Source organism: Oncorhynchus mykiss, chromosome 2 (assembly GCF_057628025.1).
Source record: "Oncorhynchus mykiss isolate SJ-2025 chromosome 2, ASM5762802v1, whole genome shotgun sequence".
NCBI classification, from domain to species: Eukaryota; Metazoa; Chordata; class Actinopteri; order Salmoniformes; family Salmonidae; genus Oncorhynchus; species Oncorhynchus mykiss.
This window is the reverse complement of record NC_143023.1, coordinates 89,026,738-89,053,877: the sequence shown is the minus strand read 5'-3', so window position 1 is coordinate 89,053,877 and position 27,140 is coordinate 89,026,738. Positions and strand designations below refer to the sequence as shown.

At 45.1% G+C, this 27,140-nt stretch overlaps 1 protein-coding gene across 2 annotated transcripts; it reads left to right on the top strand.

Annotated features, from left to right (window-relative positions):
- Positions 1-76: 76 nt before the first annotated feature.
- nfatc3b (nuclear factor of activated T cells 3b) lies at positions 77-25,557 on the top strand. Of its 2 annotated transcripts, none has more exons than XM_021576146.3 (9): positions 77-569; positions 5,424-6,597; positions 7,020-7,182; positions 8,126-8,325; positions 11,599-11,771; positions 12,574-12,714; positions 12,792-12,847; positions 12,957-14,019; positions 23,972-25,557. In XM_021576146.3, the coding sequence occupies exons 1-9, from the start codon at positions 482-484 to the stop codon at positions 24,079-24,081; spliced, it is 3,168 nt and encodes a 1,055-aa protein (XP_021431821.3). In that variant the 5' UTR covers positions 77-481; the 3' UTR covers positions 24,082-25,557. The 2 variants fall into 2 exon arrangements, with proteins under 2 accessions (XP_021431821.3, XP_090067984.1); XM_090211858.1 differs by lacking the exon at positions 77-569 and adding an exon at positions 5,032-5,142.
- Positions 25,558-27,140: the final 1,583 nt, after the last annotated feature.

Sequence of the window (27,140 nt, the reverse complement as noted above, 5' to 3'; positions counted from 1 at the left end):
AATTAAACAGTTTGATTCTAATTATCTTTATTCGTATCCAGAGACACTGCCGTGTCAGGTGATTTGATACTCTAATAATCTCTCACCAGCTACTGTACTTGTACGCAGGCTGATGCCTGTGGTGGATTTAGCTGACGTCATGAACGGAGCTGTCTGTCAATGCTTTGTTTGTAATATGGAAGTTTAGTGAGTAGACTGACTGCTTCTTCAAGGGTAATCGAGAATAACTACAGACAAACTATTGTCTATGCGTCTTTTTTATTTGCATAACTGAACTGGTAAAGTATTGAGAGATTATAACGTCGTTATAAATGTCGTCTGGAGGGAACACGCATTTTGGAGTCGTTTTAACTATTTACAACTTCGGATAGGCTTCTTGCTGTTAATAGTAAAAACAAAAAGTATTTCCTCCTTACATCGTTAAAATCTTGAATGCAGTTCTGAAACAACGGCAAAAAAAAAAAACGACTCGTCAGACCGAATGAGTACTGTAAATTTTAGCGGCAATGAGGAGCTGGACTTCAGACTTATTTTCGGGGAGGAGGCGCAACAACAGCTAGGCCCCGTAGGTGAGTTCTCTTCTTTTTTTGATGCAACAATGTATTCGCCAAAGCCGTAATAGAATGTTATAAAGTTAACCATTCGATGCCAATTTGCCTTGGCTACCTGGTCCTGGAGCCAAAGTAGAAGAACTACGAATGTAGGCTGCAGTCATTGACCTATATGTGTCGCTACTGTCTTGTAGGGCAGGGTTCACCAACTGGCGGCCCACGGACCGAATTTGGCTCGCGGGTGATTTTATTTGGCCCCAAAATTTTCTGGAACATAAAATACTGTAAAAACACCAGCAAATCATCTCCCAAGTGATTTAAATGTTTGAAATCTGTTCCAAAGTACGCATAATAAAGAGATATGTGATTGTACACAAATGTAAACAAGGTTTGAAATTGTGTTTTAATCAAATATATCTGGTCTACAAATGATTTGCAATTATGTTCTGGCCCCCTAAACCACCCACTCAAGAAAAAAATCGTCCCGCTGCTGAATCTAGTTAATTATCCCCGTTGTAAGGTATCAATTGTAGCCTAATAAACCTAGACTGTCAGATTCAGTTGAATAAGCATTTACTTGTTATATCTTTAAATGTGTAGCTTACTTAGGCAACAGGAATATTTTGACAGTTCTAAAACATATAACACACATGTAAAATACTAGACCAGTGTTTTACGATCACATTGCATAATACACCAGCCATTCTGAATTATGTGGAGTTTATTCACTGGTGTAAAGTACTTAAGGGAAAATACTTGACAGTACTACTTAAGTAGTTTATTTGGGGTATCTGTACCAGACAATTTATTTAACTAGGAAAGTCAGTTATGAACAAATTAATTATTATTTACAATGACAGCCTACCAGGGATCAGTGGGTTAACTGCCTTGTTCAGGGGCACAATGACAGATTTGTACCTTGTCAGCTCACTCCAACCACTAGGCTTCCTGCCGTCCCAATGGGACTCATCTCGTCCAAAAAGTTGACTCAAGTTTGCCAAAAATCACCTGGATGATCATCAAGACTCTTGGAGGAATGTTTTATGGACAGATGAGTCAAAAGTATAACTTTTTGGACAACATGGGTCCCATTATGCCTGGCGAAAACCAAACTCTGTATTCCACAGTAAGAACCTTATACCAACAGTCAAGCATGGTGGTGGTAGTGTGATGGTTTGGGGATGATTTTCTTATTTTCCTCAGGACCTGGATTACTTCCCTTAATAGAAGGAACCATGAATTCTCCATCTGTGCGCTGAAGCTGAAATGCAGCTGGGTCATGCAGCAAGACAATGATCCAAAACACACGATCAAGTCTACATGAAAATGTCAAAAAAGCAACACATTTGAAGTTTGGAAGGGCCTAGTCAAAGTCCAGACCTAATCCCAATTGAGATGTTGTGGCAGAACTTGAAATGAGCAGTTCATTCTTGAAAACCTCTGAGTTAAAGCAGTTCTGCATGCAAGAGTGGGCCAAAATTCCTCCACAGCGATGTGAGACTGATCAACGACTACAGGAAGCATTTGCAATGTATTGAGTGTAAGGAGGCAATTGCTTTTTCACACAGGGGAATTGGGTGTTGCGTAACTTTGTTAATTAAATAGAGTAAGTATCAATTTTTTTAATTTCACTTTTTATTATTTATTTGTAAACTCAGGTTCCCTTTATCTAATATTACGTTTTGGTTGAAGATCTGATAACATTCAGTATAAAAAATATGCAACATTTTAGGGAAGGGATGGTTTTCACGGCACTGTACCTTAAAAAAAGAGGTAGAGGTGTGGATCAGAAAACCAGCCAGTATCTGGTGTGACCACCATTTGCCTCATGCAGCGTGACACATCTCCTTCGCATAGAGTTGACCAGGCTGTTGATTATTGCCCCACTCCTCTTCAATGGCTGTGCGAAGTTGCTGGATTTGGCGGGAACTGAAACACGCTGTAGTACATGTCGATCCAGAGAATCCCAAACATGCCCAATGGGTGACATGTCTGGTGAATATGCAAGCCATGGAAGAACTGGGACATTTTCAGCTTCCAGGAATTGTGTGCAGATCCTTGCGACATGGGGCTGGCTGTATGTTGTCATGCTGAAACATGAGGTGATAGCGGGTCAATGGCACGATAATGGGCCTCAGGATCTCGTAACGGTATCTCTGTGCTTTCAAATTGCCATCAATAAAATGCAATTGTGTTTGTTGTCTGTAGCTTATCCCTGCCCATACCATAACCCCACCTCCACCATGGGGCACTCTGTTCACAACGTTGACATCAGCAAACTGCTCACCAACACGTTGCCATACACACTGTCTTCCACCTGCCCGGTACAGTTGAAATCGGGATTTATCTGTGAAGGGCACACTTCTCCAGCGTGCCAGTGGCCATCGAAGGTGAGCATTTGCCCACTGATGTCGGTTAATACGACAAACTGCAGTCAGGTCAAGACCCTGGAGAGGACGACGAGCACGCAGATAAGCTTCCCTGAGATGTTTTCTGACAGTTTGTGCAGAAATTATTTGATTGTGCAAACCCACAGTTTCATCAGCTGTCCGGATGGCTGGTCTCAGACAATCCTGCAGGTGAAGCAGGATGTGTAGATCCTGGAATAGCATGGTTACACGTGGTCTGTGGTTGTGAGGCCGGTTGGACGTACTGCTCACTTTCAGGGATGTACGCAAATTTGTGCACACAATTTGAGATAAATAAGCTTTTTGTGCATGTGGCAAATTTCTGGGATGTTTTATTTCAGCTCATGAAACATGGAACCAACACTTTACATGTTGCGTTTATATTTTAGGTCAGTATAATTTTTACTCCAAACATTTTCCCCCGACACCCAAAAGTACTCATTAGCAGTACAGGAAAATGGTCCAATTCATGCACTTATCAAGAGAACATCCCATTGTCATCCCTACTGCCTCTGTTCTGGCCTACCTCACTAAACACAAATGCTTTATTGTAAATGATGTCTGAGTGTTGGAGCGTGCCCCTGGCTATCTGTAAAAATAAAACAAGACAATTTTGCCATCTGGTTTGCTTTAATATATGGAATTACATAGTTCATTATATTTAAAACCAAATACTTTTTAGACTCTTACTCAAGTAGTATTTTACTGGGAGACTTTCACTTTTACTTGAGTCATTTTCTATTACGGTATCTTTATTTATACTCAAGTATGACAATTGGGCAATTTTCCACCACTGAGTTTATTACACAGTTATACATTGCACTGATACATTGGATTATATCTAATCAGATCCTGGTCCAGTTGAAATTTGGACAGCACTGACATGCAAAATCCCAGAGGCTCAATATACGCTGAGTGCACAACACATTATGAACACCTGCTCTTTCCATGACATAGACTGACCAGGTGAATCCAGGTGAAAGCTATGATCCCTTATGGATGTCACTTGTTAAAATGGCAATATGTAACTTTTTGGGCAACCTGACCAAATTCACAGAAATGTGAGTTATAGATCTATCATTCTACTTTAAAGTAAGTCTTAAGAAGTTGTAGATCTGTTCTATGTGCGCTATTTCTATGCTTCCTGTTCTTAAGTGGTGTTTTTGCTCTTTTACTTTTGGTTTTGTCACCAACTGAAAATACAATATTTTTGATTATCGAAAATATATTTCACAGAGGTTTAGATGGTATAATAATTCTTTACACTATACCAGCTTATTTTGTTACAAAAACTGAAAATAGGCGAACTAGAGTTATAGCAACCAGGAAATGGTGTAGCGAGTTCTGCATAGTGCAACTTTAAATCCACTTCAATCAGTGTAGATGAAGGGGAGGAGAAAGGTAAAGAAGGATTTTTAAGCCTAGAGACAATTGAGACATGGATTGTGTATGTGTGCCATTCGGGGGGGGGGGGGGTGCAACTCAATATTACGAAGGTGTTCTTAAGGTTGTTATACTCAGTGTATAACTATGTACTTTGTAGGATAAAATACTATTTTACTGACAACTGCCCATTTTGCCATTTTAGATAAAGATTTCAGCAGCAGTTTTCAGTAGAAAGGGACTCATAAGGGGTCAAATGCCAGCGACATTGGGGTATGAAAAGTGAAAGGTCATGTCTACTGTAATATAAGAGCATAAATCATAATAACAGCCGCCCACTCCCTTCTTGCCATAAGCCCTTCTCTTGTCTGTTTCCTTCCTTATTTCTAACGGTTGTAAATGGCACCCGCAGCTCATTCAGGCGCCACACTCTACCACTCAGCCAGAGGGGTTGCTGAGCCCATGTTGCATCAGATAATATTTATATTCATTACATTCATTGCATTTGCAAATAAGTCAAGGCCAAAGGCAATTATTTTATGTGCTCCATATCAAGGCACAATCAGCCATTTGACCTTTCACCCTCTTTGCATTTTGCATGCAGACCAGACCAGGCCAGAGAGAAACAGTGTGTGTGGGCGTGTGTCCTGTGTGAAACTGTTTATTAGTAGTAGGCCACTTCTAATGCTGCTGCTTCTGCTCTGTTGACAGCTGTGAGCACATACAGTTATACGAATTAGCCTGGCGAGTGCTGCTGTTAATCTATATATCGCCATTCCACAGTGGCCCCTGCTAAACAGGTCAGTCTTCCCCACATTTTGTAGAGACTGCAATGGCATTTATGACAAACCTTTCCCAGTGGGTTAACCTATAGATGGCTAGTCTAGGCTGTTGTCTGTTAGATGCAAATAGAGAGTAACAGATCAAAGAATTATAATTTGTTTGTCTGTTCCTTTGTCTGGACTCCGGATTAATACAGGGCGCAGTGTCACTGTTTTTATCTGCTACGCTCTAAAGAGTAGACACTTTTCATTGCAAATGAACAACCCTCTCAATTGGCCTACTTTCTTTCTATACCCAGCTGGTCCAGACCCTGATGACAGCACGCAATACTACACCACCCAGCCTATTGGCCAGGCCCAGGACGTACAACAGAGTCACCAGCGCCATCAAGCTGTCTCTAACCAGGCTCCTCTGCAGGCCCATGGTAACTACCACCCTAGCTCCAGCTATGAAGATCACGGTTCCAGATACAGTGCCACTGGACACATCCCCAAGGCATTTGACTGCCCAAGCATCCAAATCACATCCATTAGTCACCAAGAGCTGGTCTCCAGCCAGGATGCCGTGCTCATCAGCGGGGCAGATGGTGGGGGGGAGTGCAGCCACGAGCGTTCCTTGTCCACGGACCACCTCTACCTGTCCCTGGACCCCTGTTACAGGGACTCATCCTCCCTGAACCCCAGCCCCTGCAGCAGCCTGTCCTCCAGGAGCTGGCTGTCTGACATGTCTTCCTGCGAGTCCTTCTCCCATGTGTATGACGACGTGGAGGCTGAGCTAAACGAGGCGGCCGCCCGCTTCACCCTGGGCTCCCCGCTGGCCTCTCCCCTGGTCTCCCCTGTCTGCTCGCCACAGGGCCAGGCCGCAGGGGGATTTGGGGTAGAGCTGTGGCAGCAGCAGTACTTCATGAACACCTACTCACTCTCGCCCCGACAGTCCCCTCGCGGGTCCCCCCACCAGTCGCCCCGCCAGTCCCCCTGTCACTCCCCGCGCAACAGCGTCACAGATGAGAACTGGCTGAACCTGCGTCCCACCTCCAGGTCTGGCTCAAGACCCACATCCCCTTGTGGGAAAAGAAGGCACTCCAGTGCCGACGTCCACTTAGCCTCCCCCTCCCCCTCGCCACACCACTCCCCCAGCCCCACACCGGGCCACTCTCCCAGGGGCAGTGTGACAGAGGATACCTGGGTGGTTGGAAGCCCTGGTGCCATGGGGGCCCTCCTGTACAGCTTCCCTGAGGTAGACGTTCCGTCCAAGACCAGGAGGACCTCTCATCACATGGGTCTATTGCAAGCACAGGGAGATTCCGGGCAGAGGCTGGAAGACCACAGAGCGGCTTTGCCTAACCTGGATTCACCTGCAGAGGAGTCTGAGTCTACTCTAAAACAGGATGGTCTTTTTGAAGAACTTTTTCTCTCGGTTCCCTCACACTTCACCTGGAGCAAACCCAAACTTGGCAACACACCCCTTTTCAGGTTTGTTATTCATAATCACATTGGCATCAATACTCACATGCGTGCTTCATAATGCCAACCACTGGTTGAAAACGTGCTCTCATTTCCCCGATCACTCAGCATGGTGCAGACATTGTACTACCATAGAACCCTAGCAAGGCAAAGGGTCAGCACAGCTTAACTAAAGGTGAAGAACAAAACACAGACCCCCATGGTATTTTTAACACCAAATCTGAATGACTATGTTTATGAGAAAGAACTGCTGGGTCATATTCATTAGTGCACACACTGTAGCAAAATTTACCAAAACGTAACAAAAAAAAACGACATTTAAAATGAGCATTGCTTATTGGACAAGTTCAGGTAGTTCCCTCCCTGTTTCAGTCTGTTTTCTTCCATTTGCTGCCTAATTAATACAGCCCTGTGTTGCCTCCCCCACCCAGAACCTCGTCCCTGCCCCCTCTGGACTGGCCCCTGCCCAGCCAGTTTGGCCAGTGTGAGCTGAAGGTGGATGTGCAGCCGCGGGGCCACCACAGGGCCCACTATGAGACAGAGGGCAGTCGGGGGGCCATCAAGGCTGCCTCAGGTGGACACCCTTTAGTCAAGGTAAAAAGCAAGACTTACACAAAATCATGACACCAGACCTGGATTCAATTAGTATTTTAACTTGGCATGCTCAATCTAGCACAGCTAAAGTATTTAGACACCTTCTATGTAAATCCAAGTCAACATGACAAATGTATCTATAGAGGGTCAGTGTCAGGCTCTCACCTAGAATATCAATATGATTGTGCTATTGATACAATGCAAACTTTGAGGGTCTCTAAAGAGATCAAAGCAAAACAGAAAATGGTTAAAACGTTATGCCTGGTTCGCATAAATTGTGTTTTGATTAGCTGCTGTTTGCAGTTCAGTTGTAGCCTTGAAGTGTCAATCAACGTGTTATATCTTGAGATATCAAAGGAAGTGTTACATTGAATTGACTCTGATGCTAAAGCCACACAGCTTCACTCTCTAGTCCTCTGTAATGCCACTAACAGTGTTTCCCCGTACATTACATCACATAGGCGGGTTCAACATTCCTCAATCTCATGCTCCTTTATGGCACAACAAATTTGTGGTGACCTCAATTGGTTTCAATTTGGACATTTCATTGCGGGCAATTCTGGATATTCCTTACAGGACTCCTGTAGGGAAAGCGCACTACAAACCCTCCATAAGTAAACTAAATAGTGCTCATCCTTCAGGTCACATTTTAGACGTTCTCTGAGTGTAATGCTATCTGTACAGAGCTTTGGTATTGTTTTGGCATACTGTTTATAAATAGACCCAAACATGATGAACACAGTTATGCGTGTGAAATATACATTATTCAGTTCATGTTGTCATTATAATCACATTATAATCAGGTCTGCTTAGAAAACAGCTCAGAAAAATAGTGCTCATAAGAAGAAGTGAAACAGTGTATTTATAGCTTTGTAAATCAAATGCTCTAGTATGCTTCAATAGTATGCTTATTAATATCTCTATGGATTGGTTTCATTTTCAGCTCATTGGATACAACGAGAAGCCAGTCAACCTGCAGATTTTCATTGGAACGGCAGACGATCGCTACTTGAGACCGCATGCCTTCTACCAGGTGCACAGAGTAACAGGGAAAACGGTGGCTACTGCTTGCCAGGAAAGTGTAATAAGCAGTACAAAGGTTCTGGAAATACCTCTGCTCCCCGAAAACAATATGTCCAGCAGGTACTGGTCATAACCATGCAAGATTTATGTTTTCAAATGCTAAAAATATAACATTTGTGCTTCTGATTTATTGGTTTTATGATCTAAAATGTAAAATGGTTTCCACTGTGAATTCTATTCCTTTTTTAAGATTTAGAACAGATCATAGCATGTAAAAATGGGTTAGGGTTGTCATCTGAAGAATAAGCATATTTCTACATAGTGAAAACATTTTTTAACAGACCATAGCTTTGCTAAACTCAGCAAAAAAAGAAATGTCCTCTCACTGTCAACTGCATTTATTTTCAGCAAACTTAACATGTGTAAATATTTGTATGAACATAACAAGATTCAACAACTGAGACATAAACTGGACAAGTTCCACAGACATGTGACTTACAGAAATTGAATAATGTGTCCCTGAACAAAGGGGGGTCAAAATCAGCTGCATTAAATACTGCAGTGCATCTCATCCTCATGGACTGCACCAGATTTGCCAGTTCTTGCTGTGAGTTGTTACCCCACTCTTCCACCAAGGCACCTGCAAGTTTCCATGGCCCAAGCCCTCATGGCCCAAGCCCTCATCCTCCGATCCAACAGGTCCCAGACGTGCTCAATGGGATTGAGATCCGGGCTCTTCGCTGGCCATGGCAGAACACTGACATTCCTGTCTTGCAGGAAATCATGCACAGAACGAGCAGTGTGGCTGATGGCATTGTCATGCTGGAGGGTCATGTCAGGATGAGCCTGCAGGAAGGGTACCACATGAGGGAGGAGGACGTCTTCCCTGTAACGCACAGCATTGAGATTGCCTGCAATGACAACAAGCTCAGTCCGATGATGCTGTGACACACCGCCCCAGACCATGACGGACCCTACACCTCCAAATCGATCCCACTCCAGAGTACAGGCCTGGGTGTAACGCTCATTCTTTCGACGATAAACTCGAATCTGACCATCACCCCCGGTGAGACAAAACCGCGACTCGTCAGTGAAGAGCACTTTTTGCCAGTCCTGTCTGGTCCAGCGACGGTGGGTTTGTGCCCATTGTTGCCGGTAATGTTTGGTGAGGACAACAGGCCTACAAGCCCTCAGTCCAGCTTCTCTCACCCTATTGCGGACAATCTGAGCACTGATGGAGGGATTGTGCATTCCTGGTGTAACTCGAAGAGTTGTTGTTTCCATCCTGTACCTGTCCCGCAGGTGTGATGTTCGGATGTACCGATCCTGTGTTGTTATACGTGGTCTGCCACTGCGAGGACGATCAGCTGTCCATCCTGTCTTCCTGTATTGCTGTCTTAGGCGTCTCACAGTACGGACATTGCAATTTTATGCCCTGGCCACATCTGCAGTCCTCATGCCTCCTTGCAGCATGCCTAAGGCACGTTCACGCAGATAAGGGCATCTTTCTTTTGGTGTTTTTCAGAGTCAGTAGAAAGGCCTCTTTAGTGTCCTAAGTTTTCTGTGACTTTCATTGCCTACCATCTGTAAGCTGTTAGTGTCTTAACGACCATTCCATAGGTGCATGTTCATTAATTGGTTATGATTCATTGAACAGGCATGGGAAACCGTGTTTAAACCCTTTACAATGAAGATCTGTGAAGTTATTTGGATTTTTACGAATTATCTTTGGAAGACAGGGTCCTGAAAAAGGGAGGTTTCCTTTTTTGCTGAGTTTATTTTGTCATGGAAATGTGGCTGCCTTCCATAGTAGAAAAATCCAGGTATTATTTTGTCTCAAGACTAGATCTTTCTCACACTATCTGATACATGTTGTGACTAATCAACAAACTGCATAACACCATCAAATTACACATGAAAAACTTGAACTATTCATATGGGCCTATTTTATTAGCTTACTACACTGCTCAAACAAATAAAGGGAACACTTAAACAACACAATGTAACTCCAAGTCAATCACACTTCTGTGAAATCAAACTGTCCACTTAGGAAGCAACACTGATCGACAATAAATTTCACATGCTGTTGTGCAAATGGAATAGACAACAGGTGGAAATTATAGGCAATTAGCAAGACACCCCCAATAAAGGAGTGGTTCTGCAGGTGGTGACCACAGACCACTTCTCAGTTCCTATGCTTCCTGGCTGATGTTTTGGTCACTTTTGAATGCTGGCGGTGCTTTCACTCTAGTGGTAGCATGAGACGGAGTCTACAACCCACACAAGTGGCTCAGGTAGTGCAGTTCATCCAGGATGGCATATCAATGCGAGCTGTGGCAAGAAGGTTTGCTGTGTCTGTCAGCGTAGTGTCCAGAGCATGGAGGCGCTACCAGGAGACAGGCCAGTACATCAGGAGACGTGGAGGAGGCCATAGGAGGGCAACAACCCAGCAGCAGGACCGCTACCTCCGCCTTTGTGCAAGGAGGAGCACTGGCAGAGCCCTGAAAAATGACCTCCAGCAGGCCACAAATTTGCATGTGTCTGCTCAAACGGTCAGAAACAGACTCCATGAGGGTGGTATGAGGGCCCGACATCCACAGGTGGGGGTTGTGCTTACAGCCCAACACCGTGCAGGACGTTTGGCATTTGCCAGAGAACACCAAGATTGGCAAATTCGCCACTGGCGCCCTGTGCTCTACACAGATGAAAGCAGGTTCACACTGAGCACATGTGACAGACGTGACAGAGTCTGGAGACGCCGTGGAGAACGTTCTGCTGCCTGCAACATCCTCCAGCATGACCGGTTTGGCGGTGGGTCAGTCATGGTGTGGGGTGGCATTTCTTTGGGGGGCCGCACCTCCATGTGCTCGCCAGAGGTAGCCTGACTGCCATTAGGTACCGAGATCCACCAACGCCACATTGCACCACAGACTGTCCAGGAGTTGGCGGATGCTTTAGTCCAGGTCTGGGAGGAGATCCCTCAGGAGACCATCCGTCACCTCATCAGGAGCATGCCCAGGCGTTGTAGGGAGGTCATACAGGCATGTGGAGGCCACACACACATCTGAGCCTCATGTTGACTTGTTTTAAGGACATTACATCAAAGTTGGATCAGCCTGGAGTGTGGTTTCCACTTTAATTTTGAGTGTGACTCCAAATCCAGACCTCCATGGGTTGATAAATTAGATTTCCATTGATCATTTTTGTGTGATATTGTTGTCAGCACATTCAACTATGTAAAGGAAAAAGTATTTAATAAGAACATTTCATTAATTCAGATCGAGGATGTGTTATTTTAGTGTTCCCTTAATTGTTTTTGAGCAGTGTATATTCCATTTTTAGCTTTTATATTCAAATGGCCTTTATATAATGTTGTCTTGTCCCCCTCTATAGTATTGACTGTGCAGGCATCTTGAAGCTGAGGAACTCTGACATTGAGCTCAGGAAGGGGGAGACAGACATCGGGAGGAAGAACACGCGTGTGCGAGTGGCATTCCGTGTGTATATCCCTCAGCCCAGTGGAAAGGTCATGTGTCTGCAAGCTGCCTCTATTCCTGTGGAGTGCTGTGAGTATCTTCAGTAGGGCTACATATTGTATATGGCAGGGTTCCCCAACTGGCGGCCCACAGGCCAAATTTGGCCCGCGCGGGATTTTATTTTTCTGAGCAAAAAATAATAATATATATATATTTTTTTTTAAGATATATTTTTTATAGATTGTTGGACATAAAAGACTAAAAACACCAGCATATCATCATTTTGGAAATCTGTTCCAAATTATTCCCATGCATAATAGAGAAATATATATATGATCGTATACAAATGTAGCAAGGTTTGAAATTATTATGTTTTAGTTAAATATATCTGGTCCACAAATTATCTGTAATTATGTACCGGCCCCCTGACCATCCTCTAGTTGATGGTCTCTGGTATATGGTATGTACAAACATTCAAAGATACATGTACATGATTCATAGAGTCCTGAGTTTTTCTCCATTATGGGACTTTACATTTTTTTTTACCTTTATTTAACAAGTCAGTTAAGAACAAATTCTTATTTTCAATGACAGCTTAGGAACAGTGGGTTAACTGCCTTGTTCAGGGGGAGAACAACACATTTTTACCTTGTCAGCTCGGGGATTTGATCTTGCAACCTTTTGGTTACTAGTCCAACACTCTAACCGCTAGGCTACCCTGCCGACTTGACCAGGAATACTCTTTATTTATGTAACCTGTATTAAGTTATTGGCTATAATAATTAGGCAAGGCTATAACTAGAAGTCAGAGGTTTCCCCTTGAATTTATTTTATACAGTAATGTTGTTTTACTGTATAGTATATTTAATAGTTAAATGTAATTGGCTTGCAGCCCAGCGCTCGGCCACAGACCTTCCCCAGATGGAGAGCTGCAGTCCCGTCAGCTGCTTGGTCAGTGGGGGAGAGGAGATGGTCATCACCGGATCCAACATATCCCCAGAGTCAAAGGTCATCTTCCTGGAGAAAAGCCCTGGTAAGAGATGGTGATGCTGCCCAACTTTAGCAGAGGTTTATTAACGTGTTATTAATTGTGATGTTTTATCTCTCCAGATGGACACACACAATGGGAAGTTGATGGAAAAGTTATTGGTGAAAAGAGTAAAATAGTAAGTAGTAATGTACATTACGTTAATAAAAGTTACATGAAATGGACCTCACAGAAACCGTGAATCCCTTGAATAGATAATAAATAATTTTGAAACGTTCTCTTTGCAGTCCAGAATCGTGGTTGAGATTCCTACCTACCACAACACAACTGTGAGCTCTGCAATCCAGGTGCAGTTCTATGTGTGTAACGGGAAGAGGAGAAGAAGCCAGACACAAAACTTCACATACTTGGCTGGTGCTTCTCCACACCATTATCCCACTGCCATTGACTGTGCAGTTGTGGCTACTCGGGTGAAGCAAGAGCACGGAGACTCAGCCTATCTGTCTACCTGCACCAATCCCCCTGGCCTAGATCCAACCAGCAGCCAGCTGACTTCTCCAGACGGGGCCTTCTCTCAGGACAAGCCCTTGTATGGTTCCTCTGGTGGTCACCCAGTGCCTTGTGATCCACCCTCCCAGGCAGCATACACTCCCTCTTGCTCCTCGCCTCTTCAGCACTCCCCTCACCTCCACAGCTACAGCCCCCGTATGGGATACCAGCAGATAAGCCTTGTGCATACACCTGACCCCATGCCACCCATTCGGACAAGGCCTGTCTATCAGGTCACACAACACAATGTGCCTTACAGTGGCCAGGCCAGCTCTCCCATGAGACCTGGCCCTGCCGCACCCCAGGTCAATCGACCTCAGTCTGCCCAGACCAGACCAGCTGCCTCCAGCCCTCATAGGGAAATGTACCAGAACCTCATTGGACCTGATCTCTCTGGCGCCACTCTCCAGTCTGCGGGAAACCACACCCAGAATACAACCCAGCTGCACTCTCTAAGCTACCACTGCTCCCAATCAGACTCTGATCTGGTAGCCCTACAGGCTGAGTATAATCTGAGCTATCACTCTGCAAGAAACTTGCCTGCCTCGTATTCCCCCACCCCTGGAGCACAAGCAACCTGCTCCACCTCCCCGTCAGCATCAGCCTCCTCTGGGGGTCCTCTGAGGCAACTGTCCCCCAGCAGAGCCCAGGGCCTGGCCTCTAGTAGTGACCCCCAGGAGTGTCCCCCGGCCCCCCATTTCCATTTCTCAAACGACCATGGGAAAGTGAACATCAAGCAGGAACCAGAGGAGAAGCTGCCTCTCGGCAACATGGGGCTCCAGGAGATCACACTGGATGATGGTAAGAGGCTCAGATGATAAATGTTCTCTAGGGCAGGTATTCCCAAACTGGGGTACTGGGGTATGCGCAATGCTGTTGAGGGTACGGCAAATAAAAATGTGATTAATATAAAAATATGTATTTTTATTATTAAAAACATTTATATAAAACATTTAAATATTCTAACATTTTCAAACAGTATATTTTTTAACGGCGCTATACATTTGTGTGAGTTTTTTTTCTCGCCTGAGTATCCTCGTTTTACTGCCAAAGATAAAATTAAACAATCTGGTGTTCAGCAAAATAACAACACAATGTCGAATACAGGTAGCCTAGTCAAATAATTAACATCAAATTACATTAACCGTTACTCTCTCGGGAATTCCACTAACGGTCCGTATGTAGTCAAACGTAGCTGCTGCTCATTCAGTTTGCTCAAAAATAGTTAAATGGTTAAAAAAAAGTTGTTCTGCTTCCACAAGCACATCAGTAATTCTACATTTGTTGTTAGCCCAGCTCGCATGGACACTGACAGTTGTGAATCTGATGCAGCCGAAGAGCTACTGCCCCCTCACCCGGGAAAGCACCTAACAACAGACAGGGACGTTGGACCATCGAAGAGACACAAATATGATGAGAACTACATTGATTTGGGGTACACTTATATTGGGAGTAGTGCCTTTCCTCATCTACAATGTGCTATATGTGCAAAAGTACTATCTTACAACTTGATGAGACCATCACTCTTGCGCAGACATTTAGAAACAAAACACGGCAATTTGAAAAATAAGCCGCGGGAGTTTTTTGAGCAAGAATTAAGACTACTTTTATGTATAAAAGCAGATACCATTAATAAGAAGGGGCTGGAAGAGTCTTATATGGTGAGCTACCGAGTGACGAGGACAGGCAAGCCCCATACTATTGTGGAGGACTTCATTCTTCCTGCTGCTGCAGATATCGGCAGCAGGGTAGCCTAGTGGTTTGAACATTGGACTAGTAACTGGAATGTTGCAAGTTCAAACCCCCAAGCTGACAAGGTACAAATCTGTCGTTCTGCCCCTAAACAGGCAGTTAACCCACTGTTCCTAGGCCGTCATTGAAAATAAGAATTTGTTCTTAACTGACTTGCCTAGTTAAATAAAGGTAAAAATATATGGCTGGGACAATGCTGGGGGAAGGCCAAAAAAGCTATACAGACAATGACTTTATCAAACAACACTGTTTCAGGATGCATCAGTGACATGGCAGGAAATGTTTTGAAACAATTACTTCTTCGCCAACAAGCCAGTGAATTCTATGCGTTACAGCTGGATGAGTCAACAGACATGGTGGACCTGACACAGCTCCTGGTATATGTCTGTTACATTTATGGGGGGGTCAATTAAGGAAGACATCCTCGTCTGCAAACCACTGGAAACCAGGACAACAGGAGAGGATATTTTTTAAGTGCTGGACAGCTTTGTGATATCAAATGGACTTTGGTGGTCGAGATGTGTTGGTATCTGTACTGATGCCGCAAAATGACAGGGAGACATAACGGAGTGGTAACGAGCGTGCAAGCAGTTGCTCCAGACGCCACTTGGGTACACTGCAGCATCCACCGAGAGGCTCTTGCTGCCAAAGGAATGCCTGACTGTTACGGTGCGTGAATGAGGACCCAAAAGCGAATTAACGTAAACAGAGCTTCTTTAATAACAAAACAAAACGTAGGCTCAGATGGACCGGCAGGTTCCGACAGGACAGGACAAGGTTGCAGCAAACATGACGATAGTCTGGTTCAGGCATGAACAACACAAACAAGAATCCGACAAAGACAGGAGCAGAAACAGAGAGAGATATAGAGGACTAATCAGAGGGAAAAAGGGAACAGGTGGGAAAAGGGGTGACGAGGTAGTTAGGAGGAGACAAGGCACAGCTGGGGGAAAGAGGGGGAGAAAAGGTAACCTAACAACGACCAGCAGAGGGAGACAGGGTGAAGGGAAAGGACAGAAACAAGACACAACATGACAGTACATGACAGTACCCCCCCACTCACCGAGCGCCTCCTGGCGCACTCGAGGAGGAAACCTGGCGGCAACGGAGGAAATCATCGATCAGCGCACGGTCCAGCACGTCCCGAGAGGGAACCCAACTCCTCTCCTCAGGACCGTACCCCTCCCAATCTACTAGGTACTGATGACCACGGCCCCGAGGACGCATGTCCAAAATCCTACGGACCCTGTAGATGGGTGCGCCCTCGACAAGGATGGGGGGGGGGGGGGAAGACGAGCGGGGGCGCGAAGAACGGGCTTGACACAGGAGACATGGAAGACCGGGTGGACGCGACGAAGATATCGCGGAAGAAGAAGTCGAACTGCGACAGGATTAATGATCCGAGAAATACGGAACGGACCAATGAACCGTGGGGTCAACTTGCGAGAAGTGGTCTTAAGGGGAAGGTTCTGAGTGGAGAGCCAAACTCTCTGACCGCGACAATATCTAGGACTCTTAGTTCTACGCTTATTAGCAGCCCTCACAGTCTGCGCCCTATAACGGCAAAGTGCAGACCTGACCCTCTTCCAGGTGCGCTCGCAACGTTGGACAAAAGCCTGAGCGGAGGGGACGCTGGACTCGGCGAACTGAGATGAGAACAGCGGAGGCTGGTACCCGAGGCTACTCTGAAAAGGAGATAGCCCGGTCGCAGACGAAGGAAGCGAGTTGTGGGCGTATTCTGCCCAGGGGAGCTGTTCTGACCAAGACGCAGGGTTGCGAAAAGAAAGACTGCGTAAGATGCGACCAATAGTCTGATTGGCCCGTTCTGCTTGACCGTTAGACTGGGGGTGAAAGCCGGAAGAGAGACTGACGGAAGCCCCAATCAAACGGCAAAACTCCCTCCAAAATTGAGACGTGAATTGCGGACCTCTGTCCGAAACGACGTCTGACGGAAGGCCATGAATTCTGAAAACATTCTCGATGATGATTTGTGCCGTCTCTTTAGCAGAAGGAAGCTTAGCAAGGGGAATAAAATGAGCCGCCTTAGAGAACCTGTCGACAACCGTAAGAATAACAGTCTTCCCCGCTGACGAAGGCAGTCCGGTGACAAAATCTAAGGCGATGTGAGACCACGGTCGAGAGGGAATGGGAAGCGGCCTGAGACGGCCGGCAGGAGGAGAGTTACCGGACTTAGTCTGCGCGCAGACCGAACAAGCAGCCACGAAGCGACGCGTGTCATGCTCCCGGGTGGGCCACCAAAAGCGCTGGCGAATGGAAGCAAGCGTACCCCGAACGCCAGGGTGGCCGGCTAACTTGGCAGAGTGAGCCCACTGAAGAACGGCCAGACGAGTAGGAACGGGAACGAAAAGAAGGTTCCTGGGACAAGCGCGCGGCGACGGAGTTTGAGTGAGTGCTTGCTTTACCTGCCTCTCAATTCCCCAGACAGTCAACCCGACAACACGCCCCTCAGGGAGAATCCCCTCGGGGTCAGTGGAGGCTACTGAAGAACTGAAGAGACGAGATAAAGCATCAGGCTTGGTGTTCTTAGAGCCCGGACGATAAGAAATCACGAACTCGGAACGAGCGAAAAACAGCGCCCAGCGCGCCTGACGCGCATTAAGTCGTTTGGCAGAACGGATGTACTCAAGGTTCCTATGGTCAGTCCAAACGACAAAAGGAACGGTCGCCCCCTCCAACCACTGTCGCCATTCGCCTAGGTCTAAGCGGATGGCGAGCAGTTCGCGGTTTCCCACATCATAGTTACGTTCCGACGGCGACAGGCGATGAGAAAAATACGCGCAAGGGTGGACCTTGTCGTCAGAGAAGGAGCGCTGAGAAAGAATGGCTCCCACGCCCACCTCTGACGCGTCAACCTCGACAATGAACTGTCTAGAGACGTCAGGTGTAACAAGGATAGGTGCGGATGTAAAACGATTCTTGAGGAGATCAAAAGCTCCCTGGGCGGAAACGGACCACTTAAAGCACGTCTTGACAGAAGTGAGGGCTGTGAGAGGGGCTGCCACCTGACCGAAATTACGGATGAAACGACGATAGAAGTTCGCGAAGCCGAGAAAGCGCTGCAACTCGACGCGTGACTTAGGGACGGGCCAATCAATGACAGCTTGGACCTTAGCGGGATCCATCTTAATGCCTTCAGCGGAAATAACAGAACCGAGAAATGTGACGGAGGAGGCATGAAAAGAGCACTTCTCAGCCTTCACAAAAAGACAATTCTCTAAAAGGCGCTGGAGGACACGTCGAACGTGCTGAACATGAATCTGGAGTGACGGTGAAAAAATCAGGATATCGTCAAGGTAAACGAAAACAAAGATGTTCAGCATGTCTCTCAGGACATCATTGACTAATGCCTGAAAGACAGCTGGAGCGTTAGCGAGGCCGAAAGGAAGAACCCGGTATTCAAAGTGCCCTAACGGAGTGTTAAACGCCGTCTTCCACTCGTCCCCCTCCCTGATGCGCACGAGATGGTAAGCGTTACGAAGGTCCAACTTAGTGAAAAACCTGGCTCCCTGCAGGATCTCGAAGGCTGAAGACATAAGAGGAAGCGGATAACGATTCTTCACTGTTATGTCATTCAGCCCTCGATAATCTATGCAGGGGCGCAGGGACCCGTCCTTCTTCTTAACAAAAAAAAACCCCGCTCCGGCGGGAGAGGAGGAGGGGACTATGGTACCGGCGGCAAGAGCTACAGACAAATAATCTTCGAGAGCCTTACGTTCGGGAGCCGACAGAGAGTATAGTCTACCCCGGGGGGGAGTGGTTCCCGGAAGGAGATCAATACTACAATCATACGACCGGTGTGGAGGAAGAGAGGTGGCCCTGGACCGACTGAACACCGTGCGCAGATCGTGATATTCCTCCGGCACCCCTGTCAAATCACCAGGCTCCTCCTGTGAAGAAGAGACAAAGGAAACAGGAGGGATAGCAGACATTAAACATTTCACATGACAAGAGACGTTCCAGGAGAGGATAGAATTACTAGACCAATTAATGGAAGGATTATGACAAACTAGCCAGGGATGGCCCAAAACAACAGGTGTAAAAGGTGAACGAAAAATTAAAAAAGAAATGGTTTCGCTATGATTACCAGAAACAGTGAGGGTTAAAGGTAGCGTCTCACGCTGAATCCTGGGGAGAGGACTACCATCCAGGGCGAACAAGGCCGTGGACTCCCTTAACTGTCTGAGAGGAATGTCATGTTCCCGAGCCCAGGTCTCGTCCATAAAACAGCCCTCCGCCCCAGAGTCTATTAAGGCACTGCAGGAAGCTGACGAACCGGTCCAGCGTAGATGGACCGACAAGGTAGTGCAGGATCTTGAAGGAGAGACAGGAGTAGTAGCGCTCACCAGTAGCCCTCCGCTTACTGATGAGCTCTGGCTTTTACTGGACATGAAGTGACAAAATGACCAGCAGAACCGCAATAGAGACAGAGGCGGTTGGTGATTCTCCGTTCCCTCTCCTTAGTCGAGATGCGGATACCTCCCAGCTGCATAGGCTCAGCACCCGAGCCGGCAGAGGAAGATGGTAGTGATGCGGAGAGGGGGGCAACGGAGAACGCGAGCTCCTTTCCACGAGCTCGGTGACGAAGATCAACCCGTCGCTCAATGCGAATAGCGAGTTCAATCAAGGAATCCACGCTGGAAGGAACCTCCCGGGAGAGAATCTCATCCTTTACCTCTGCGCGGAGACCCTCCAGAAAACGAGCGAGCAAAGCCGGCTCGTTCCAGCCACTGGAGGCAGCAAGAGTGCGAAACTCAATAGAGTAGTCTGTTATGGATCGATTACCCTGACATAGGGAAGACAGGGCCCTGGAAGCCTCCTCCCCAAAAACAGATCGATCAAAAACCCGTATCATCTCCTCCTTAAAGTCCTGATACTGGTTAGTACACTCAGCCCTTGCCTCCCAGATTGCCGTGCCCCACTCACGAGCCCGTCCAGTAAGGAGAAATATGACGTAGGCGACACGAGCAGTGCTCCTGGAGTAAGTGTTGGGCTGGAGAGAAAACACAATATCACACTGGGTGAGGAACGAGCGGCATTCAGTGGGCTCCCCAGAGTAACACGGCGGGTTATTGATTCTGGGCTCCGGAGATTCGAAAGCCCTGGAAGTGGCCGGTGGATCGAGGCGGAGATGGTGAACCTGTTCTGTGAGGTTGGAGACTTGGGTGGCCAGGGTCTCAACGGCATGTCGAGCAGCAGACAATTCCTGCTTGTGTCTGCCTAGCATCGCTCCCTGGATCTCGAACGGCTGAGTGGAGAGGATCCGAAGTCGCTGGGTCCATTCTTGGTCGGATTCTTCTGTTACGGTGCGTGAATGAGGACCCAAAAGCGAATTAACGTAAACAGAGCTTCTTTAATAACAAAACAAAACGTAGGCTCAGATGGACCGGCAGGTTCCGACAGGACAGGACAAGGTTGCAGCAAACATGACGATAGTCTGGTTCAGGCATGAACAACACAAACAAGAATCCGACAAAGACAGGAGCAGAAACAGAGAGAGATATAGAGGACTAATCAGAGGGAAAAAGGGAACAGGTGGGAAAAGGGGTGACGAGGTAGTTAGGAGGAGACAAGGCACAGCTGGGGGAAAGAGGGGGAGAAAAGGTAACCTAACAACGACCAGCAGAGGGAGACAGGGTGAAGGGAAAGGACAGAAACAAGACACAACATGACAGTACATGACACTGACAGCTTGCATGATGACGGGTTTCTCACACGACTGGCCTATCTGGGGGATGTTTTTTCTTACTTGAATGATCTGAATCTAGGATTACAGGAACTATATTCAATGGACTGTCTGCAACTATATTTAATGTGCGGGACAAAATTGAGGCTATGATTAAGAAGTTGGAGCTCTTCTCGGTCTGCATTAACAAGGACAACACACAGGTCTTTCCATCATTGTATGATTTTTTTGTGTGCAAATGGACGACATCAAATGTGATATAGCGAAGCACCTGAGTGAGTTGGGTGTGCAGTTACGCAGTTACATTCCCGAAACAGATGACACAAACAACTGGATTCGTTATCCCTTTCATGCCCTGCCTCCAGTCCACTTACCGATATCTGAACAAGAGAGCCTCATCGAAATTGAAACAAGCGGTTCTGTGAAAATGTAATTTAATCAGAAGCCACTGGCAGATTTCTATCCTGCATTGGAAAATCGCACTGTTAAGACACTGATGTCCTTTGCAACCACGTACCTATGTGAGAGTGGATTCTAGGCCCTCACTAGCATGACAAAATAAATACAGGCACAGACCGTGTGTGGAAAATGATTTAAGACTCTGTCCAATACAAAACAAAATTGCAGAGTTATGAGCATCATTTTAAGCACACCCTTCTCATTAACCTGTGGTGAGTTATTCACAATTTTCAATGAACAAATAAAGTTGTATATGTAAGATGGTTAAATAAAGAGCAAAATTATTGATTATTATTATTTGTGACCTGGTCCTATAAGAGCTCTTTGTCACTTCCCACGAGCTGCCTTTTGACAAAAACTCACACTTATTCTTATGTTTAATAAATGTATCGTATAGTGTGTGTTTGGCAGGTTTACAATGATGACAAAAAACAACATTTGAGAGTGCGCTGACCCTTGTGCTAGAGGGGGTATGTAGCTGGAGGTTGAATGTTTAAAGGGGTACGGGACTATAAAATGTTTGATATTGGGTATTTAGAGCACAGTTATTACTGGGCCATTAGTTATGAATGAAGGGGTAGAATAGATGATTTTTCCCTATCTGATCGGTCTTATTTATTTTATTCTCAGGGGAGTTACTTTAAAGAAATCGGTTTGAAAGCAAAAATAAAGAACATTACAGTGCAGGAATCAATGGATGCCATTGCACTGTGGGCTAGGTGATAGGCAGCAGTAGGGCTGGCTGTAATTACAAGCCTTCAGGGGCCAGGCAATGAACCATTAAGCTCTCAGGCTCTCACCATGCCGACCAGATATTTTAATGAATCACCTCTCGCTGGACGGACTGTGTTTGTCCCAACCACACAGTCGGTCACTGTTGCCCAGTTTTCTTGTCACCATAGGCATATGCCCACTGGGTCTTTGTTTGCTGTCCTACAGGGCTGCATGGCTGCCTGCCCATGTATGTGTGTGTGCGCGCTTGTGCACATATGTTTATGTGTGTTTGCGTACAATACGATCTAGGTCAGGGCTCTCCAACCCTGTTCCTGGAGAGCTACCGTCCCGTAGGTTATCTAGCATACCTGATTATAATAATTAGCTGGTTGATCAGCTGCATCAGGTTAGTCACAACTGGGGTTGGAGTGAAAACCTATTACCAGGTAGCTCTCCAGGAACATAGTTGAAGAATGCTGATCTAGGTTAATTATAGGCAGGGGCCCTGGTTGCTAGTTGAGGAGATAACACTTTTAACTGTGATTGGTATAGCATAGACACTATAATCACACAGAAGAGACTAAAGGTACTTTGCATGCTAATCTTCTTCAGTTACTGTCTGTGGCACAGCTGTCACAGTGCAGTGATGACAGGTATTCATAACAACCCCACAACCCCCTCACTACATATGGCTTGGAAATAAGACCCCTGGTCTGAGTTTGGTGGAAGGGTCCTCTTTGAACTTGGACTTTCACCCTACAGGGTTTCTGCGACTCTGATACATAAATTAGGGTACAGCAAGCTTATGCCACATTAGGTGATAATGATTTAATTCAAATGATTTAATCCACGACAAGCATTTCGCTACACTCGCATTAACATCTGCTAACCAAGTGTATGTGACAAATAAAATTTGATTTGATTCGATTTTAATTTCAAATGACAGTGATTTCATTGATTTACAGTGCTGGGATCTTTTAGGTTTAGTAATTTGGTTTTGCTTAAAGCATAAAATAGTTTACGGCCCTTACAGTGTCTTGTAACTGGTCTTGGAGGAAGGGAGCTGGTGCAGTCAAGCTGTCTTGAGTTCCCGTCAGTCTGTTGGTTGGGAAAGCCAGGGACTTGTTATTTCGGTACCAACAGTGCTAGCCTGGTGCTGTGTGTTTGTTTACATATGTTTGTTTGGGCGGCAGGTAAGCAGTTAGAGCGTTGGGCCAGTAACCAAAAGGCCTGATGATTTGAATACCCAAGCCGACAAGGTGAAACATCTGTCGCTGTGCCCTTCAGCAAGGGATTTAACCCCAATTTGCTTCATGGGTGCCGTACTACTATGGCTGACCCTGTAAAACAACACATTTCACTGCACCTGTCCAGTGTATGTGACAATTAAACATGTTTTTTTCCTTGCTTTTTTACATATGGTCTTTCATCTACCCTCATACACAGCTCGGGTTTCATACACCACATTTTCATGGGCAGGCTATGAATAGACAGTGTATATGTGGCCTTATAATCCATGTGTTTTTGTTGCACTGTGGGGAATATAAATAGACATCACAAATACAGACCGAAGCCTCAGCCATCGACATGGATCACACCCTTTGATAAAGCTCCAGAAAATGTTTCACCATACAGCCAATTCTAACCTTTAGACCAGGCCTCAATGCTTGGTTGTTTTTCATAATGCGTGACATCTGTAGATGGAGAGTGTCATTAAAATAATACAATGTACAGATGTAGGTTCTCGGCACAGCAGGAAATGCAAATACTTCTAAAGTTTGTAAAATTTAAACCTGATTTGCCCTAACGTAATGTGTATCATCCCTTACAAAATATATTAATGAATTATAATCAACATAATAATTCACATTTCCTATTGCTACAGGATTATTTTCCAGCTGTAGCAAACTGGTTCAAATTAAGATCCTACATCTGTATCAACAATGCCCTGCATTGTATGTGTCAGTGTTGTATTGCTTGATGTGTCATTTACTTACTTTTACATTTGTGATTTGGTTTATATTTAGGAGATGGGCAATGCTGCCCTCAGATGGCTGAATCAACTATACAGATGCCAACAACAAGAGACTTGAAACTAAACCCCCGTGTGTCTCTCTTTTGCAGTGAATGAGATCATCGACAGAGACATATCTCAGCTCGTTGGTGGTAGTGCAGCAGAGTCCAGCCAACCAGGACAGGATCCTTATGAATGGGATTCTGTGATTCTCCAGTGATAATGTTCTTCCATTCTTTGTCTTTCATTCATTTTCTAATCATCATTACTCAGGACATGAGTTGACTGGTGCTATCAATGCATTTGGCAGTTCTATTATAACTGATCACAATTTTGATGGCAAAACTGTGGTGGCTTAAAGAGATTCTCCTGTCCTTTTGTATACTTTTTAGCCAGTAGTTTTGAAAGTAGCGCTTACAAGCCAAAAGTTGTCCCTGAAAATTGCATACTATGTCACATATGTGCACCAAGTCATTGCTCTCTCTGTCGCTCTGCTGTGTGTGCATCTTGCTAGCTGTCAAATGGCGAGGGGCTGAAGCTTATTGGCTAGAACTTAAATTGCTAGGGGGCTGGCCCATGTGGGGGAAAATGTGGCAAAAATGGCACAGCACAGCTTCACAAAAAACATTCGCTTTCAAACTAGGGATTTCGTGACTAATTGAGATAAAACAGTAATTCTGCTCATAGATTATGCATGTATGAACTACACATTGACACATCCATCCCAAAGCGGGAGGTTGAACAAATAATTAGTAGTCACCAAAGTTCCCAAGCATGTCTTTAACTGGTGCAATTACCAACCCAGTCACTGGTAATTCATATAGGTGGTTAGGTTGTAGAGAAGTTATGCCTGTTTAACAGATCACGATTTTCAAGTCAAACTAAAGTATCTTTCAGGAAAAAAGATGGCTATGTCTCTCATACCAAAGATCTTCCTGCTGCCTTTTGAAAAAGAGCAGATGGAGGCACAGCTAAAATATGTCACAGCTAAAATGTCTATAAATGCATAAAAATGACTAATTTGCTGTTGAAAGAACCTTGATGTCAATGAAGAGGCTGAAGAAGGCCAAATAGTAAATGCTGTATTATTGTAATATTTATTGGCAAAATATATTAGATTTTAATCTATTTTTTTATACTGTAGCTCTTGCAGTTGTATGATTCTTTAGAATAATGATTCATTTTCATAGCCTTGTATTGACGGCCTGGTATTGTCTGCCCATTTTCTATTTTAGGATTTTACTTTCCAAAGAATGTACAATATTATAAAGAATTATATGACACTCTTTGGCAATATGTCAGGTGTGAAGCAGCTATTTCAAAGTCAAAGTTTCTTCATCGGGTGGTTTTGTTCAATTAAAAGAAAACAAATGTAAAAAATCTTGTTAGCTGTATCTATGAGTGGTATCAAAATGATATAGGCCTACAACAGGTGGGTCGTGGGTGTAGGTGGTTACACTTTCTCCTTTTTTCCCACTCAGTCAACACATGCATGATGTTGCGACCACAGGAATGGGACAACATGTACAGTGTTTTCAGAAAGTATTCACACCCCTTGACTTTTTTTAAATTGATTAAATTCAGATTTTGTTTCACTGGCCTACACAATAGCCCATAATGTCAAAGTGGAATTATGTTTTTAGAAATTTTTGTAAATTATTTTCAAATTAAAATCTGAAATATCTTGAGTCAATAAGTATTCAACCCCTTTGTTATGGAAAGCTTAATAAGTCACATAATAAGTTGCATGGACACTGTGTGCAACAATTGTGTTTAACATGATTTTGGAATGACTATCTCATCTCTGTACCCCACACATACAATTATATGTAAGGTCCCACAGTCGAGCAGTGAATTTCAAACGGACTCAAACAGAAATACCAGGGAGGTTTTCGAATGACATGCAAAGAAGGGCACCTATTGGTAGATGGGTAAAAAACATCCCATTCACCCATTCTCTACAAAGATACAGGCATCCTTCTTAAGGAACTTCAGTTAGTGTTAAATACGACTGCTAGAATCTTGACGAGAACCAAAAAATGTGATAATTTTACTCCAGTGGTAGCCTGCCATCCTGTTAAGGCTCGTGCTGATTTTAAGGTTTTACTGCTAACCTACAAAGCATTTCATGGACTTGCTCCTACCTATCTCTCCGATTTGGAGACTATGCTATGGTCACAAGATGCAGGCCTTATTGTCCCTAGAATTTCTACACAAGCAGCTGGAGGCAGGGCTTTCTCCTATAGAGCTTAATTTTTATGGAATGATTTGCCAATCCATGTGAGAGACGCAAGACTCAGTCTCGACTTCTAAGTCTTTACTGAGGACACATCTCTTCAGTAGGTCCTATGATTGAGTGTAGTTTGGCCCATGGCAGCAAAGGTGGACGGCAAGGAGTGATGAACTGCCCTTCCTGTCTCCGCCTGGCCGGCTCCCCCTTTATTGGCATGGGAAACATACAGTGGGGCAAAAAAGTATTTAGTCAGCCACCAATGGTGCAAGTTCTCCCACTTAAAAAGATGAGAGAGGCCTGTAATTTGCATCATAGGTACACTTCAACTATGACAGACAAAATGAGGGAAAAAAATCCAGAAAATCACATAGTAGGATTTTTAATGAATTTATTTGCAAATTATGGAGGAAAATAAGTATTTGGTCACTTACAAACAAGCAAGATTTCTGGCTCTCACAGACCTGTAACTTCTTTAAGAGGCTCCTCTGTCCTCCACTCGTTACCTGTTTTAATGGCACCTGTTTGAACTTGTTATCAGTATAAAAGACACCTGTCCACAACCTCAAACAGTCACACTCCAAACTCCACTATGGCCAAGACCAAAGAGCTGTCAAAGGACACCAGAAACAAAATTGTAGACCTGCACCAGGCTGGGAAGACTGAATCTGCAATAGGTAAGCAGCTTGGTTTGAAGAAATCAACTGTGGGGGCAATTATTAGGAAATGGAAGACATACAAGACCCCTGATAATCTCCCTCGATCTGGGGCTCCACGCAAGATCTCACCCCATGGGGTCAAAATGATCACAAGAACGGGGATCTAGTTAATGACCTGCAGAGAGTTGGGACCAAAGTAACAAAGCCTACCATCAGTAACACACTACGCCGCCAGGGACTCAAATCCTGCAGTGCCAGACGTGTCCCCCTGCTTAAGCCAGTACATGTCCAGGCCCGTCTGAAGTTTGCTAGAGAGCATTTGGATGATCCAGAAGAAGATTGGGAGAATGTCATATGGTCAGATGAAACCAAAATAGACCTTTTTGGTAA

What these genes read in the sequence shown, in the direction of transcription:
- nfatc3b (XM_021576146.3), top strand. Translation starts at nt 482, where the DNA reads ATGAGTACTGTAAATTTTAGCGGCAATGAGGAGCTGGACTTCAGACTT. An exon ending in GTGGACACCCTTTAGTCAAG is followed by an intron (nt 7,183 to 8,125) that starts GTAAAAAGCAAG and finishes TTTCATTTTCAG; the next exon opens with CTCATTGGATACAACGAGAA. An exon ending in CTCTATTCCTGTGGAGTGCT is followed by an intron (nt 11,772 to 12,573) that starts GTGAGTATCTTC and finishes ATTGGCTTGCAG; the next exon opens with CCCAGCGCTCGGCCACAGAC.